Source organism: Myotis lucifugus, unplaced genomic scaffold (assembly GCF_000147115.1).
Source record: "Myotis lucifugus unplaced genomic scaffold, Myoluc2.0 scaffold_37, whole genome shotgun sequence".
NCBI classification, from domain to species: domain Eukaryota; kingdom Metazoa; phylum Chordata; class Mammalia; order Chiroptera; family Vespertilionidae; genus Myotis; species Myotis lucifugus.
The window spans coordinates 6,686,141-6,701,430 of record NW_005871085.1 but is presented as its reverse complement, the minus strand read 5'-3'; the positions used below and the strand labels follow the sequence as shown (position 1 = coordinate 6,701,430).

The following is a 15,290-nucleotide window of genomic DNA, read 5'->3' as shown; positions in this document are numbered from 1 at the left end:
GAGTGCAGGAGCTGTCAGGGAACTTGGAGAGTTTCGGGTGGTGGGTGCGCTGGGTCAGGCTGGGGAGGAGGTATGAGAGTGGGAAGATGATGGGGGACCAGAGTGGAGTCCATGGGAACCCAGGCTCTAGCAGTGTCTTAGCTCCTCAGAAGGCTGCCAAGGGGACCCAGACACTGGACCCCATGACACGGCCACCTGTGATCAGCGACAAGACGAAGAGAACCATGGACAGGAAAATTCATCCACAGGCTGACTATTTTGGAGTCCAGGTGTGAGAAGAGACTTGAAGGGGAGCAGGGCAGCAGCCTCTGGAAGCTACTAGAAATGTGGAGGGAGATGGGAGGAAGACAGGGCCCTCCATCCCAATTTCTCAGAATCCAGATGGAAAAGGGTGGGGGATAGTGAATGAAATTAGGTGTGTGTGTGTGTGTGTGTGTGTGTGTGTGTGTCTGTGTGTGTGTGTGTGTACAGGTGGATGCCCACCTGTTCTGTGCCTATAAAGGGTAGAAAACAATGGAAGTCCCTGAAAAGCCCTGTCTGTGGTAATAGAAGCCCTGGTGCTGTGTTAGCCGGAGGAGAGACATTTTGTTAGAGGATGATGGGTCAGGGATGACTTTCTCGTCATGAAGGATTTAGCCTGTAGTAGAATAAAGTATGTTCCTATCAGAGGCTAAATTCAAAAATGATCTCTAGCCCAAGAAATAAATCTTCATTTTCTTAAGGGTTATGATATGAAAGGAGGCATCAGTAACCTATAGGATGTTTAAAAAGGTTTCCCATCTCAGCTTGAACTCCTTACGGTTCCTCTTCATCTCCCCAGAGTGCAGCACAGGGCCTGGCTCACAGTACGTGCTCAGTGAATGTTGATTGAATGAATAATTGAGCTGTGGTTGTACCACTGCCTCAATTTCCTTATCTACCCCCCAAAAATTGTTGTGAAGATTATATATGATAATGTGGGGGAAAAGAACTTTCATAATCTATAAAGCACTGTACAAAAGAGAAAGACCACTATGTTATTATACAAGTGTGCCTACATTCTGTCAGTGACCACACCCATGGCTGTCTCCATCCTGGAGAAAGAAGGAAGTGAACATTTTCCAAGCTTCTATTTATGCAAGATAGAATGCATTGAAAACACTGGCATTTAGTAGGTGCTCAAAAAATGGCAGCTGCTTCTGTGGGGAAACAATGAGGAGGTATGCTGGGTGGTGGTGATGAGTTGTCAGTGGGGAATGACCTAAAGAAAGGTTGAATTAGAAAAATTAGTAGAGTATGGCTTTCGGGAGGAGGTTGCATCTACTAGGGTGAGGTCCACATATGCCCAACTCCCTCTTTATTCCTCATTGATAAAAGTTCCCAATAGGAGCACCTCTTATAGGTCATATACTACCTACATGCTTTTCCGACATTGACTACGGTCTTCCCAATAATGCTTTTACAAATGAGGAAACTGGCTTAGTCATGTGAAATTTCTTGCCAAGATCTCACAGATAATAAATGATAGACACAGAAACCCAATCTGGTTTGTTTGGTTTGGAACCCCAGGCTATTTCCACTACCCAGGATGACCTGAGATAAGAAAACATGAAGCACACAGACAAAAAAGAAAAAAAAAAGATGAAGGGTTTTTATAAAGCACTCTCCCGTAGACTGGTTTTAATTCTTACAACAGTTTGCCAGGGAGTCATTTTATTAACTCATTTTATAGGTGAGGAAACTGAGGCCCAGGGTGTGATCTGCCTGAGGTTACACAACTGTGGAGAGAGCAAAGGCTCACCCCAGGTCTCCTGACTCAATCATATGCCTTTTCCATCAGGAGAGTTCATCTATTCACTGCATCTATTGAATTGATCTCCTCTTGCTGGATTTTAGGGCCCTCTTTCCTCTCCTCTCCCCTCCCCCTTTATTGGCTGAAGTTGGCTTCTTAGGTGCTTATTTCTGCTGCCTATCAGACTGAACACTCTATTTGTTTCTCACACCAACTCTTAGAGGAGCCGTTTTCTTTGTTGCCTAGCCAGGAACCAGGGATGACTTCCCAGATGGTCCCTGGGCCTTCATCTATATGGCTTGTCACGGAGACAGTGAGCTACCAGGCTCTATCATTTATGTAACTGTCACAAAAGAGAGGGAAGATATGTTTGATCCTTATCTCACAAGTGTGGTTCTGCATGCGCCGTGTGCAGTGACCTCTCTGCTTCAATCTGCCTTGGGCAGCTGCTCACTAGGATGCTTTTTACCTCTCTTCCAAGTGTCTGGGTAGCCCCATCTTGAAAAGATCCCCTTGGGGGCTTACATCTGAACGTGCCTTCCAACTGAACCTCTCTGCCCTCTGCCTCTTCCTGATCTCACACTACCTACTGGGAAAGCTACGCTGTGTGCACATAAACAGTGTGGCAAGTGCTAGGATAGAGATGCTCAGGGCGCTGGGGATGCTTTTTTTTTTTTTAATATATTTTTATTGATTTCAGAGAGGAAAGGAAAGGGAGAGAGAGAGATAGAAACATCAGTGATGAGAGAGAATCATTGATCGGCTGCCTCCTGCATACCCCATACAGAGGATGGAGCCCACAACCTGGGCATGTGCCCTGACCGAGAATTGAACTGTGACCTCCTGGTTCCTAGGTTGATGCTCAACCACTGAGCAACATCATCCGGGCCGGGGATGCTTCTTTACTCCCTCTAAAATTGTTGCAGTTTTTTTTCCCTCTAAGTCCAGTCTAATCTGGGAGTCATTAGATCACAGAAGTTCTGGTCATGACTTGCTATGTGACTTTGGACAAATCACTTCTCTTTGTGGAGCCTCAAATTTTGACCTGTAAAACGAAGGGCAGTGGATCAGGCAGGAATTGAAACTGTTTTTTACTCTTGCCTAGCTCCTCACGCTCACACCTGTGGCAGACGTAGCTCATAAAGGCTGATTCTACGGGAGGCCACATGCAGTTTTATCTACACAGTGAAACACACTTACATGCATTCTCTTGTTTAAAATTCACAGCAGCCTTGCAAGGTAGGTAATATCATCATATCATAGATGAGGACACTGAAGCTCAGAGTTTAAGTGACTTACCCCCAAGTTCATACATTTACACTGAGTTACTGGGAAAGCTGGACCAGGAGCTAGGCTTTTTGTTGTGATAAAGCCGCCACTCCAAAATCCCTCCTAATTCCAGGAATCTAAGAGTGTAAATAGCTGCGTCAGAAAAATGAAGACCAATAATATAACATTTACATTGATAGTCTGGCACATGGCAAATGCTCACTAAACGTTTATTGAAAGGAATAATATGCCCTAAGGATTTACTATAGATCCAGTATTGGCAGGTGTAAGGATGGATACAACTCAGCTTGTTCCAGGAGAGGAGGCAGATAGTTAACTGTAAAACAAGCTCAAATAATGTAGCCCAGATCAGGGAGAGGGTAGTTGAACAAGATTTGACTGCAGAGGTAAATTAAAGGGGCCAGTGAAATAATATTTATTGAGTACCTCACATGGGCCAGGAAATTATGCCAGATTATTTACATATTTGCACCACAGGTCTGTGAAATAGGTGGTATTTTCTCTATTTTAAGGTAAAAATACTGTGGCTTAGAGAGGCCACTTGACTTGCCCAAGAAATTCAGCTGAGGAGTTGGCCTGGGATTTTGAACTTTCCCATAACACTGCTGCATGGTACTAGGTCTAGTCTCAGCCGGTAGCTATGAGGCGTGGGCAAATCCTCCTAATATCTGGCTCTCAGTTTCCTTCTTGATCAAATGGAAATAATAATTTTGTCATTTCAATTTTATCTCCCAGGTTTATTTAGAGGATAAAATAAAGGACATAAAATTGAGGTATGGATCATATCTATGTTTTAGCAAAGTTACTCTTTGACCAGCAGTTCCACTTCTAAGATCGCTTCTGAGGAAATAAACAGGAAATTGAACAAGTATTTATGTAAAGAAATGGTCACTGTGTTTTGATCTATATATAAAAGCCTAAGCAGCCAAACAACTGAACGACCAGTTGCTATGACATGCACTGACCATCAAGGGGTAGACGCTCAATGCAGGAGCTGCCCCCTGGTGGTCAGTGCACTCTCACAGCCAACCTCCTGCGGCCCCGATTGGCCCGATCGCTGGCCAAGCCAAGGGACCCCACCCTTGCATGAATTCATGCACCGGGCCTCTAGTTTATAATAATTAAGAATATAAAAATAACAAATATATAACATTAAAGAATTGGTCATATGACACATCCTTAGATGTAATATAATGTAACAGTCAATTGAAATAATATTTATGAAGAGTTTTAAAAGTCTAGTAAAATATGTTAAGTGAAAAGGAGCAGGGTACAAAACTAGTGAAAATATCTTAGCTGTTAAAATGTGCATAGAAAATATAGACTAGAATTTATAGTATGTTATCATTATATACAGATAAAAATATAAACAGACCTCTATGCTTATATTTACAAAGACTATCTCTGAAGGATTAATGAATTGGTAACATGTTTGCTGTTGAGAAGAGGGACCAGAGATTGGGAATCACGGGTGGGAGTTTGTTTTTTTAAGTTTTTATTTTTTTTCTTTATTGATTAAGGTATTACATATGTGTCCTTATCCCCCCCATTGCCTCCCGCCCCCAAGTGGGAGTTTTTTGTTATTTGTTTTTTCATTGTAAACCTTTAGGTTCCATATTACTTACTTTTATGCTAAAAATTAAGAAAATAATGCAAACTGCAGATGGTGATAAAGTAGTGCTTACAAATAGTAAACATTTATTTGAATTATTTTCAATGTGTGTATTACTTTTTAAATTAACAAATAGGATATAATTTAAAATAGATGGCATTTTATTGCATGAGAAGGGAAGAAATACACTTAACATGTTAACAATGGCAGTTTCTTTTTCTTTATATACTTTATTGATTTTTTACAGAGAGGAAGGGAGAAGGATAGAGAGTTAGAAACATCGAGCAGCTGCCTCCTGCACACTCCCCACTGGGGATGTGCCCGCAACCAAGGTACATGCCCTTGACCAGAATCGAACCTGGGACCCTTCAGTCCACAGGCCGACGCTCTATCCACTGAGCCAAACTGGTTAGGACAACAATGGCAGTTTCTGAATGGAGGGGATGTCTGGTCATTTAAAAATTTCTCTTTGTACTTTTAAGCTTTTTTCTAAATTTTTACACTTTCAAAATTGGAATTTTCTCTTGTAAATAAAGATGGCCGGCAGCTGAGCAGAGGATAGTGTGAGGGCATTGTGGTTGCTTCCCTTGTTTTAGTTAGAAAAAGCATAATCCCTTTGCCAATTCTTAAAATAGGCTCTGCATCTTGTACCATGAAAAACTGAAAAGTTAGGGCTATGAGACAGTTTAAGCACCCTTCCCTCCAATATCACTTTCTTCTTCCATGCGAATGCTATGCCTCAGTTGCCAGGGGTCCAGGGAATGTTCTATGCCTGCCTAGTGAGCCTTGCCATGGAGCAGATTGATACAGGAAATGTGGCTGCGGGTCTCAGATAAAGGCTTGAGAGCTGGGAGAAACGAGAGGAAAGAACAGAGGCCACCACAGGCTAGTGGTGGCATATTTAACGAAGTATTCTTAAAGGGCTTCTAATTAATTATCCCACGTATTTGTCTGACCTTTCTTCAGGAGAGCTTTAACCTTACAACTCACTGGAGAGGCTCATAGAGATAAATTCACCGGTCTCACTCCTAGCAGGAATTCATAAAGGGAGTGACACCTGAACATGACCTTACATTAGGGCTGTCTCCCTACCGTCCCCTGACTACTCACCCAACATGTCTAAGTACCCAGCGCTGAACACAAAAAGAGATCACATAGGGAGAAGCAGGGTACCTACAGCTGGTGAGATGTAGAAAAAGCAATTACACATTCAAAGACTGTGGGACCAAGTGCTGGATTATAAAGTTCAGATTCAAGTGTTCGAGAAAAAGGGAGGTTGGGTGGCAGGTCTGAGAGGGCTGGGGTTTCAGGGAAGCCCTGGCATGTAATAAATACTGCTGAATGAATCAATCAATAAACAAAGGATCTATGTTTTGAAGGATTTGGAATAAGAATGACTTATGTTCACACCTGTGTGGGGTTTACCAGTTTATGAAGGTCTTACTCATTGTTATCTTATTTGAGTCCTGTAACAGCTCCGTGAGGAGAGCAGGGCAGAAATTGTTCTCCCCATTTTCCAGATGATGAGATTGGGCCCCAGAGTGAGGATGTGACTCTTATTAATTCAGGGCACACTTCCTTAGTGCTGATCATGTACTAGGACTTGTGCTAGAAGCTAGAGAGGCAGAAACGAAGTACTTTAAGTCTCAGATGTTTGGTCTAAAGGAGGAGCTAGAATAGTGAACAGTTCTGAAATAGTAGAAAGTGCTGTTAGAGTGCTCTGGGAGTACAGGGCAGGAGTGCATGCCCCTGCCATGCACCGGTAGGGGAGACTTCATCGGATCTACAAGGGTGAGCAGGAGTTGATTAGGAGAAGAATGTCTAGGCAGAAAGAAAGAATACATATCTAATGGGACAAAAGCAAGAAATATTGCATGTTTGGAGTAAAGTGTGTAATCTGGTATAAGGTTGCACAGGTTGGTAGGGAGAAGACTTAGGGGAAGATAAAGTTTAGAGAGTTTATTCTCTGGTTCTTTGTCGAGTTGAACAGATTGGGCTTGATCTTCAGAGCTGTGGGGAGCCATAAAAGTTCTTGAAATGGGAATGATAGCCTTGTACAGGGTCTTTCCTGAAATGTTCATGTATTTGCTGTTTTGGCTTTGCCTTTCCGCACCACCCCCACCTCACAACTCAGCTCAGGAGCTGCCTCCCATAGGAGACCCTCCTCGACCACCATTCCTCCAGGTTCGGTTAGATGCTTCCTGTGGGCTTCCTTAGCCAAGACTTTGTTACTATGAGTTTATGTGCTTTTTCACTCTAATCTGTGGCCACTCAGAGGGTAGACACCATGTCTGATTCATATTTGTATTCCCCATGCCCAGCACAGGGTTTGACCCAAAGCAATGTGCTCGGTAAATATTTGCTGAAGGAATGAATGGGAGGAGCTGGGTTCCACCTCATCCTGAGACAACATTGGGACAGGTGCAGTGGTGGGGTGATTCTGAGGAGTGTGTGTTTCCTCAGTGATGCTGGGGTGGGAATGAGTACGTGAATGGCGGAGTGACCATTAAAAGGTTGGTGACACTAGAGATGTGTTCCTGAGTGACCACGGGTCTCTCCTGCAGATGGCTTCAGTGACCGATAGTAAAGCCGGGGTCAAAGATGCCTCCGACCAGAATTTTGACTACATGTTTAAACTGCTCATCATCGGCAACAGCAGCGTTGGCAAAACCTCCTTCCTCTTCCGCTATGCTGATGACACCTTCACCCCAGCCTTCGTCAGCACTGTGGGCATCGACTTCAAGGTGAAGACAGTCTACCGCAATGAGAAGCGAGTGAAGCTGCAGATCTGGGTGAGTCCCAGGCATCTTGGGCAGGATTGGCCTGACAGGGGACTAGTCTGCTAGTACCAGGGTTAGGGGGTGGGGCCGGTTTGGAACTTCTGGGTCTTACAGCATCAGACACTAATGTCGTTGCTGGTCTTGCCCCTGGAGTGCCCCTTGCTGGTTTTATACAAGTTTTCTCTCCTCTGGAGGCTCCGTTGCTTCTGCTGCTTAACTATCCTAAGAGGCTTTATTCTGGCCTGTATGAATAGTGACAGAATCTAGGCTTTGGAGCTAGCATCTACATCATAGGGCTATGGGTGCTTATATAGTTCCTAGAACATAGTTAATGCACAATAAATGTTAGCTATTGTATTCATAATCTATCACTGCATAACAAATCACTTCAAAACCTGATGGCTTAAAACAGCAATAATAATTCATTACCGCACAGTTTTTGTGACTTGAACATTTAAGAGTTTCTGGCTTGTAGCCTCTTATGAGCTTGCGGCCAGATGTCAGCTTGGGTTGCAATCATCAGAAGACTTGAGTGGGGCTGGAGGATCCCTTTCAAAGGTGGCTCACTCACATGTGTGGTACTGGCCTGTTAGAAGGCCTTAGTTCAGTGGTTCTCAACCTTCCTAATGTCTCAACCCTTTAATACAGTTCCTCATGTTGTGGTGACCCCCAATTTCATTGTTACAAATTGAACGTAATTAAAGCATAGTGATTAATCACAAAAACAATATGTAATTATATATGTGTTTTCCGATGGTCTTAGGCGACCCCTGTGAAAGGGTCGTTCGACCCCCAAAGGGGTCGCGACCCCCAGGTTGAGAACCGCTGCCTTAGTTCATTCCCAGGTGGCTCTCTCCACAGAGCTGCTTAAGTCTCTTCATGGCATGGCAGCTGGCTTCCCCCAGCTCTTGGAAAGATCCAAGAGTTCAAAGGGGAAGTGGCAATGTCTCTTATTGCTCAGCCTTAAAGTATTCTATTGGTCACTGATTCAACGTAGAAGGAAACTATACAATGAATCCTGGGAGATGAGGATCATGGGGGGCCGTCTTGTTAGCTGGCCATCACAGCTACTATTATTGGTGCTTACCAGTGGTACTAATAAAAAAAAATATATATATATTGTTGAGATGATATAGCAACATGTAGATCATATACTTTTCAATAATGAATTAGCATTGAGATTAGAAATTTTGAACATTTTTGATTTTAAGTATTCAAAATGTATTATTCATTATTCAATTTGTTAAATGTACATTAATACATAGTACATATATCTTATTGGTATAGTCCATATACAGTACTTTTCTTTTTATAAATTATTTCAATATATTAATATTACCTTATAATTAACCCCAAGAGGCAGGTATTATTTTAATATACTCCTATTTTATAGAAGGAAAAATATTCAGTTTCAGAGAATATTAGCTTGCTTTAGTTTGACCACACAGCTATAAAGTGGGATTCCAGCTTAGATCTTCTGAATCTAAATTATGTGCTCTTTTCTCTATACTGTTGAGAAGCACATTAGACCTTATAGAACCTATATTTTAGATAAAAGTTTATTTTGTTCATTTTGTCTCTATTAAAAGCGTTGAAGAATCATAAATCATTGGAAATGTCAGAGGCTCTACAGACCATTTAGTTAATTGGTTTTAGAAGTGGGGTCTCTGGATCAGCAGCGTCAGCATCATCTGGGAATTTGTTAGAAATGCAAATTTTCGGGCCCCTCTTTCAATCCACTGAATCTGAAACTCTGGGGTATGGCCCAATAATCTATATAATAAAAGCCTAAGCGACCGTTATAGCGGAACGGCCAGAACGACCGATAGTTATGGTGCGCACTGACCACCAGGGGACAGACACTCAATGCAGGATCTGCCCCCTGGTGGTCAGTGCGCTCCCACAGGGGGAGCGCTGCTCAGCCAGAAGCTGGGCTCAGGGCTGGCAAGCACAGCTGCGGTGGTGGGAGCCTCTCCTGCCTCCACAGCAGTGCTAAGGAGCAGTGAGCAGGCGGGCGGTAAGGAGCGAGGGGTCCCGGACTGCGAGAGGGATGTCCGACTGCTGGCTTAGGTGGACATCCCCCGAGGGGTCCTGGACTGCGAGAGGGTGCATGCCGGGCTGAGGGACCCTCTCTCCGGTGCATGAATTTCGTGCACCGTACCTCTAGTCTGTGTTATAACAAGCCTTCCAGGTGGTTTTTGAGGCAGGCTAAAATTGAAGAACCACTGATCTAATTTACCTCATGGTGAGAATCAATAAGCATTTATTAAGTACCTATTATGTGCCAAGTGCTTCTGCTTATGTTATCTGACATTTTCTTTGCAGCCAACACACAGCAGGGTGGGGTGTGTGAGAACACAGGATATTTGGGGCATGGTGAGCAAGACAGTTTAACTACAGCAAGGCTCTGAAAGAGCAGGGATGGGGTGTCGAGTTAACTTTTCTGGAGAGGCTATCAGATGGCACAACAAACAGAAGGTTCTTGCCATGGGTCAGAGGGTAAATGCTTGATGACTCCTTAGGGAGCTGAAGAAACTGTTAGTTTACTTTGTCTATGAAGAGAAAGTAAATGTAGACTAACATTTTCTATATATATTGACAAAATGTCTTCATTTGATCTCCACTTTAGATGGTTACATATTCTACATTCAAAAAATCTTTAGGTAGCAATAGTCATTCTGCCCTTCTAAGGGGTTGGCAGTGGTGGCTCCCTCACTCTTCATTCATTTTTAGTCCATCTCGAGTTTTTGCCGTTTTCCTGTGCCTGGTTAAGTGGATTTATTGATTATACTACCTAATTTTAACTAAATGAACCCACAATGGATATGTGGCTTAAAACAGTCCTGCAAAGAAACCTCTGGCTGAAGACTGCACTAATTATAGTGAGCCCACATGAGCACAGAAAATGGCTGAAGTGATATTTCTCTGACTCCTAGCACAAGTTCATTGTCAGCCATGTTTTGAGGTAAAATCAGTGATGATCTAATTAGATTTGACATAGTCAATCACATTGCTTTTGCTAATAGAGAAATGAGGAAAGGGTTTTCTTGGTGTGTGTATGCATATGTGCTTTTCTGTAAAAAAGTTTTCTGAACTGTTCATAAATACACTAAAATTTAAACATTTAAATAGTATTTATGTCACTGTATGTATTTTAACATCTTTTGTGTACAGTAGAAGTATATATATGCAATTTAAGTAAATACACAAATATTGTGGGTGCTATGCCTACATTTTTCTTACTTAATAGGGGTATAAATTTGGAGACAATTACCATAGGCATTGGAAAGCCATAGATGGGTTTTAACAAGGTTAGATTTGCATTTTAGAAAAATCTCTGGTTTCAGTTTGGAGGGTAGATGGGAGGGAAGCAAAGAAACTAGTAGTTTGGTCAAGTTATAAGGGTTTGAGCTAAGTCTATTAGCTTCATTGGGCTGCCATAACAAAACAACACAGACTAGATGGCTTAAACAACAGAAATTAGTTTTCTCACAGTTCTGGAGACTGGAAGTCCAACACCACGGTGCCAGCAGGGCTGATGTCTGGCAAGAGGACAGCTGCCTTCTTGCTGTGTGCTCACGTGGCCTTTCCTTGGTGTGTACACATGGAGAGAATGAGGGAGCTCTTCTTATAAGGACACTAATCCTATTAGATCAGGGCCCTAATTTTATGACCTCAATTAACCTTAATTACTTCCTTAGAGTACCTATCTCCAAATATAGCCACACTGAGGGTCAGGGCTTTAATATGTGAATTTTGGGAGGATATAAACATTTGGTACATAACACTAAGATAAAAATGACATAAGAGTTGGAAATGAGGATAGAGATTTAGGACTAGAATTTACGGAATTTGATGATTAATTTATTGTATAGGGAGAGGAAGAAATACATCTCTACTCATATATATTTACTTTCGTAAGCAAAATTTCTATAATTTTTTTTAAGCAGTGTGAGCTTTGGTAAGTTACTTCACTTCTGTGACTAGATAACATCTTCAGCGGTAAAAGCCTGACCGGCTTGTTGGGGGATCTAGATATGGTAACAGTATTAGGAGCACAATAAAATTTAGGTCCCTTTCTTTCTCTGCTCTTGATCCACATGCAAAGAGTGACCGGGCCCCTCCCAAGGTTTCCGTACGTGGTTCTAGGAGTGCTGGAACAGTATTCAGGGACTCACTAGCACAGCATGAAGCATTCCTTTAAATTTCTCCAGCCCATTTGATCTCACCCAGGGGATTTCAGAAAGCCATTGTCAGGGTGGAAGGTGGAGAGGGACAAAGAGGAGGTATGAGCGTCGTTGAGCAGGACCATTCACAAAAGGAGTTTCTATCCTATCTGGGGGATATTGGATGATGAAGCCATTGGTAGTGCCTGGTTCTCTGGGGTCCCTCCCCACATAGGGTCCTGAGAGCCCCCTGTGTATCCTGGGAGGTTAATTATTGTGGATCAGAGGAGAGAATTATACTGGGGAGAGAAGTCTTATTAATAGCGAATGAGAGCAGGAACAGGTGTGAAGGGAGAGAGACTTGGAAGCTCCACAGCAACAAACCTGACTAGAGGCCACTTACTGCTGGGTGCTGGTTGCCAAGCAACCCCTGGAGACCTGTGGGAAGAGAAGAGCGGCAGAGGGCCTTTCACTGCCTCTATGTGAGGCCCATTGCAGGGGCTATTGTGTCTGGTGCTGGTCAAGGGAAGCATCCGGGTCTGAGAGGACCAAGCTGACCTAGGACTTGGAGTCCTGGCTCTGCCCTACAGTTATTGCGTGATAGGTATGAATGACCCATCAATTCCACAGGTTTGTTCCCCCAACTATCAAGTGGAAAAAGTAATTCTTGCTTCTCTTCCCTCATGGTTGTTGTGAAGATCAAGTGAAGAAATGGAATGGGAAGCCCAAGGAGAACTGTGAAACCTTGAGTAGATCAGAAGGAGACAGGATAGTGTCCGCCATGTGAATTCTTGTATGTGCTTTAAATCACTCTTTGTGTCTTTCATACCTTCCCTCTGACTCAGGGAGGCAGTTACCTCCTTAAAGAATGACTGAGGTTAGAAATGTCAAATAACTTCTTCGGAGCCAGGCATAAACTTCATTCTTTCATTCATCCAGTAGGCATTTATCTGGTGCTCACTCTGTGCCAGGCATTCTGCTAGCTTTGGGGAAACCCTCTTCCTGCTCTCACAGAGTGTACACTCTAGTAGGGGAGATAAATACTAAGTTCATGAATCAAAAATACCCACTTTTACCTGTGGTAAGGGCCCTGAAGGAAAATAATAGACTTGTTTCAAACCCAGGCACTGGGACGCAGAGCTCAGGAATCACTGAACTGTGACTTAGGTCTCATCCCCCCGCTTGCAGCTGGGGTTCTCAGGCTCGGTGTTCTCAGCCTTTTTTTTACAATTTAAAAGGCTAGCTGAGCTGATGACCTTCTCCACACCAGCTCACCACAGGCCTGGGAAGTGGTGGCAGGGGCCTCCATTGTGGAAAGATAGAATATTCTCTTTCCCAGTCCCACCCATGAGGCTTGTTTGGTGACTTGTATGTCAAGTAGTGTCTCATGTGTCTAGGATTACTGTTATAAAGACAGGAATGGACTGGCAGGCCTGTCCAGCATTCTTCTATTGAGGGTTCAAGAACTCTGTGTTTTGTGAAGGATTTATAGGCCACTGTCCCTACTCTTGAGCCTGGCCTGACATTACTGTTCTCTTTCTTCTTTCTTCCTCTTCAGCTCCCTCCTCTGAGGCCCTCAGGCAGTGGGGTGCTTAAATGTACCTTCATTATTATATTTGTCTTGATGTTTTGGTGATGATTTAAAAAACAATGTGTAGAAAGCAACAACATAGTGCCTGGCACAGAGTAAACACAACAAATAATTTGTATTAAGATTCTAGGGAGATCAATAAATGATACTCCTTTTCTTCCCAACTTATGGTTGAATTCAATAGAGAGATAAATGCAGGAGGCAGAGAGATGGGGAGTAATATGACAGTCTTATTACTGGTAAAAGCTAGGATGACGCACATGGCTCAAGTCTTCTGGGAAGTGGATCTTGCTAATACTTCACATTGGAGTCAGATAGACACACAAATCCAATCACAGGCTGTTCTGAGTCGCTAGCTGCAATTAGCTCGGACAATATGTACCCAAGGTCAAAATCCATGTGACCCAGACTTGTTCATTCTTTTTTAAAAAATATATTTTATTGATTTTTTTTACAGAGAAGAAGGGAGAAGGATAGAGAGTTAGAAACATTGATGAGAGAGAAACATAGATCAGCTGCCTCCTGCACACCCCCTACTGGGGATGTGCTCGCAACCAAGGTACATGCCCTTGATCAGAATCGAACCTGGGACCCGCAGACCAACTCTATTCACTGAGCCAAACCGGTTAGGGGAGACTTGTTCATTCTTAAGACCTAAAGCATCCTACCCAGGTCTGCAGTGGAAGTTTCTATCTCCAGGGACAGTCTTCCTCATAGAGGGGGGAAAAGAGGGTTCCTCTTCCAATAGCCCTTCTTATAATTAAAGAGATAGATACAGGTAAGCATGAACTCCAAAGGGAGGTTAAGCAGAATGATGAAAGCTGGAGAAAATAGGAGGAGTCTTAAAAGATTTCCTGGGAATCTTGAATTCCACAGTGATGATATGACTCCCTATGTAACCAAGAGCTGAGAATCAGATCAGGTGAGATGGGGCTGTTGGGCAGTCAGCTAGGTTCACTGACTAGCCAAGTACCTTATTTCCACATGCAGCCTCAATTAAATTTTAGGTCACCACATGGCTTTGGAGTCACTCTGAAATATTAAAACTAGCAAATATTAAAATTGTGAATGTCAAAGGCCTATACTTTAGGAACAGTGATATAAGAGTACAATAAAATGTAATGAAGCCCTGGCCAGTATGGCTCAGTTAGTTGAGCATCATCCTGTGCACTGAAAGGTTGCCAATTCTATTCCTGGTTGGGACACATGCCCAGGTTGCAGGCTCAATCCCTGGTTGGGGTGAATGTGGGAGGCAGCCAATCAATGTTTCTCTCTCTCAAAAAAAAAAATCAATAAAAATATATTTTAAAAAATGTAATGGAGTTTAGGAATGTGGGAAAGATAATCATACCAGAAACCTAGATTAAGGGGGATTGTGGCTCTTGAGCAATCATTTAACAAATATTTACAACTAGAGGCCCGGTGCACAAAATTCGTGCACTTGGGAGGTTCCCTCAGCCCAGCCTGCACCCTTTTGCAGTCCGACTGATGGCTTAGGCCCACAGGGGATGGGCCTAAGCCATCAGTTGGACATCCTTAGCGCTGCCGTGGAGGCGAGAGAGGCTCCCGTCACTGCCGCTGTGCTCAGGGCTTCTGGTTGAGTGGCGCTCCCTCTGTGGGAGTGCACTGACCACCAGGGGGCAGCTCCTGCATTGAACGTCTGTCCCCTGGTGGTCGGTGTGCATCATAGCGACCTGTTGTTCCGCCATTCAGTTGATTTGCACATTAGCCTTTTATTATATAGGACCAGAGACCCAATGCACGAAATTTGTGCAAGAGTAGGTCTTCCTTCCCCTGCCTGGTCAGTGCACATCATAACGAGTGGTTGAGAAGCCTTAGCATATCATTAGCATATTATGCTTTGGTTGAACGGACAACCAGACACTTAGGCTTTTATTATGTAGGATTGGGCAGCTGTCTCATGGGCATCTATATTAGTTTCCTATTGCAGCTCTTACAAATCACCACAAACTTAGTGGCTTAAAACAACACATATTATCGTACAGTTCTGACAATCAGAAGTTCAAAATGGGTCTCTCTGGGCTAAAATCAGGGTGTTGGCAGGCCTGCATTCCTTCTA

The 15,290-nt window shown here is 43.3% G+C and overlaps 1 protein-coding gene across 1 annotated transcript in view; it reads left to right on the top strand.

Moving 5' to 3' along the window:
* Window positions 1–15,290, top strand: part of RAB3B (RAB3B, member RAS oncogene family) — a 60,196-nt gene that overhangs the window by 858 nt on the left and 44,048 nt on the right. Inside the window, 1 exon segment of the mRNA XM_023752822.1 lies at window positions 7,238–7,465. Coding sequence (XP_023608590.1) covers window positions 7,238–7,465 — 228 coding nt within the window.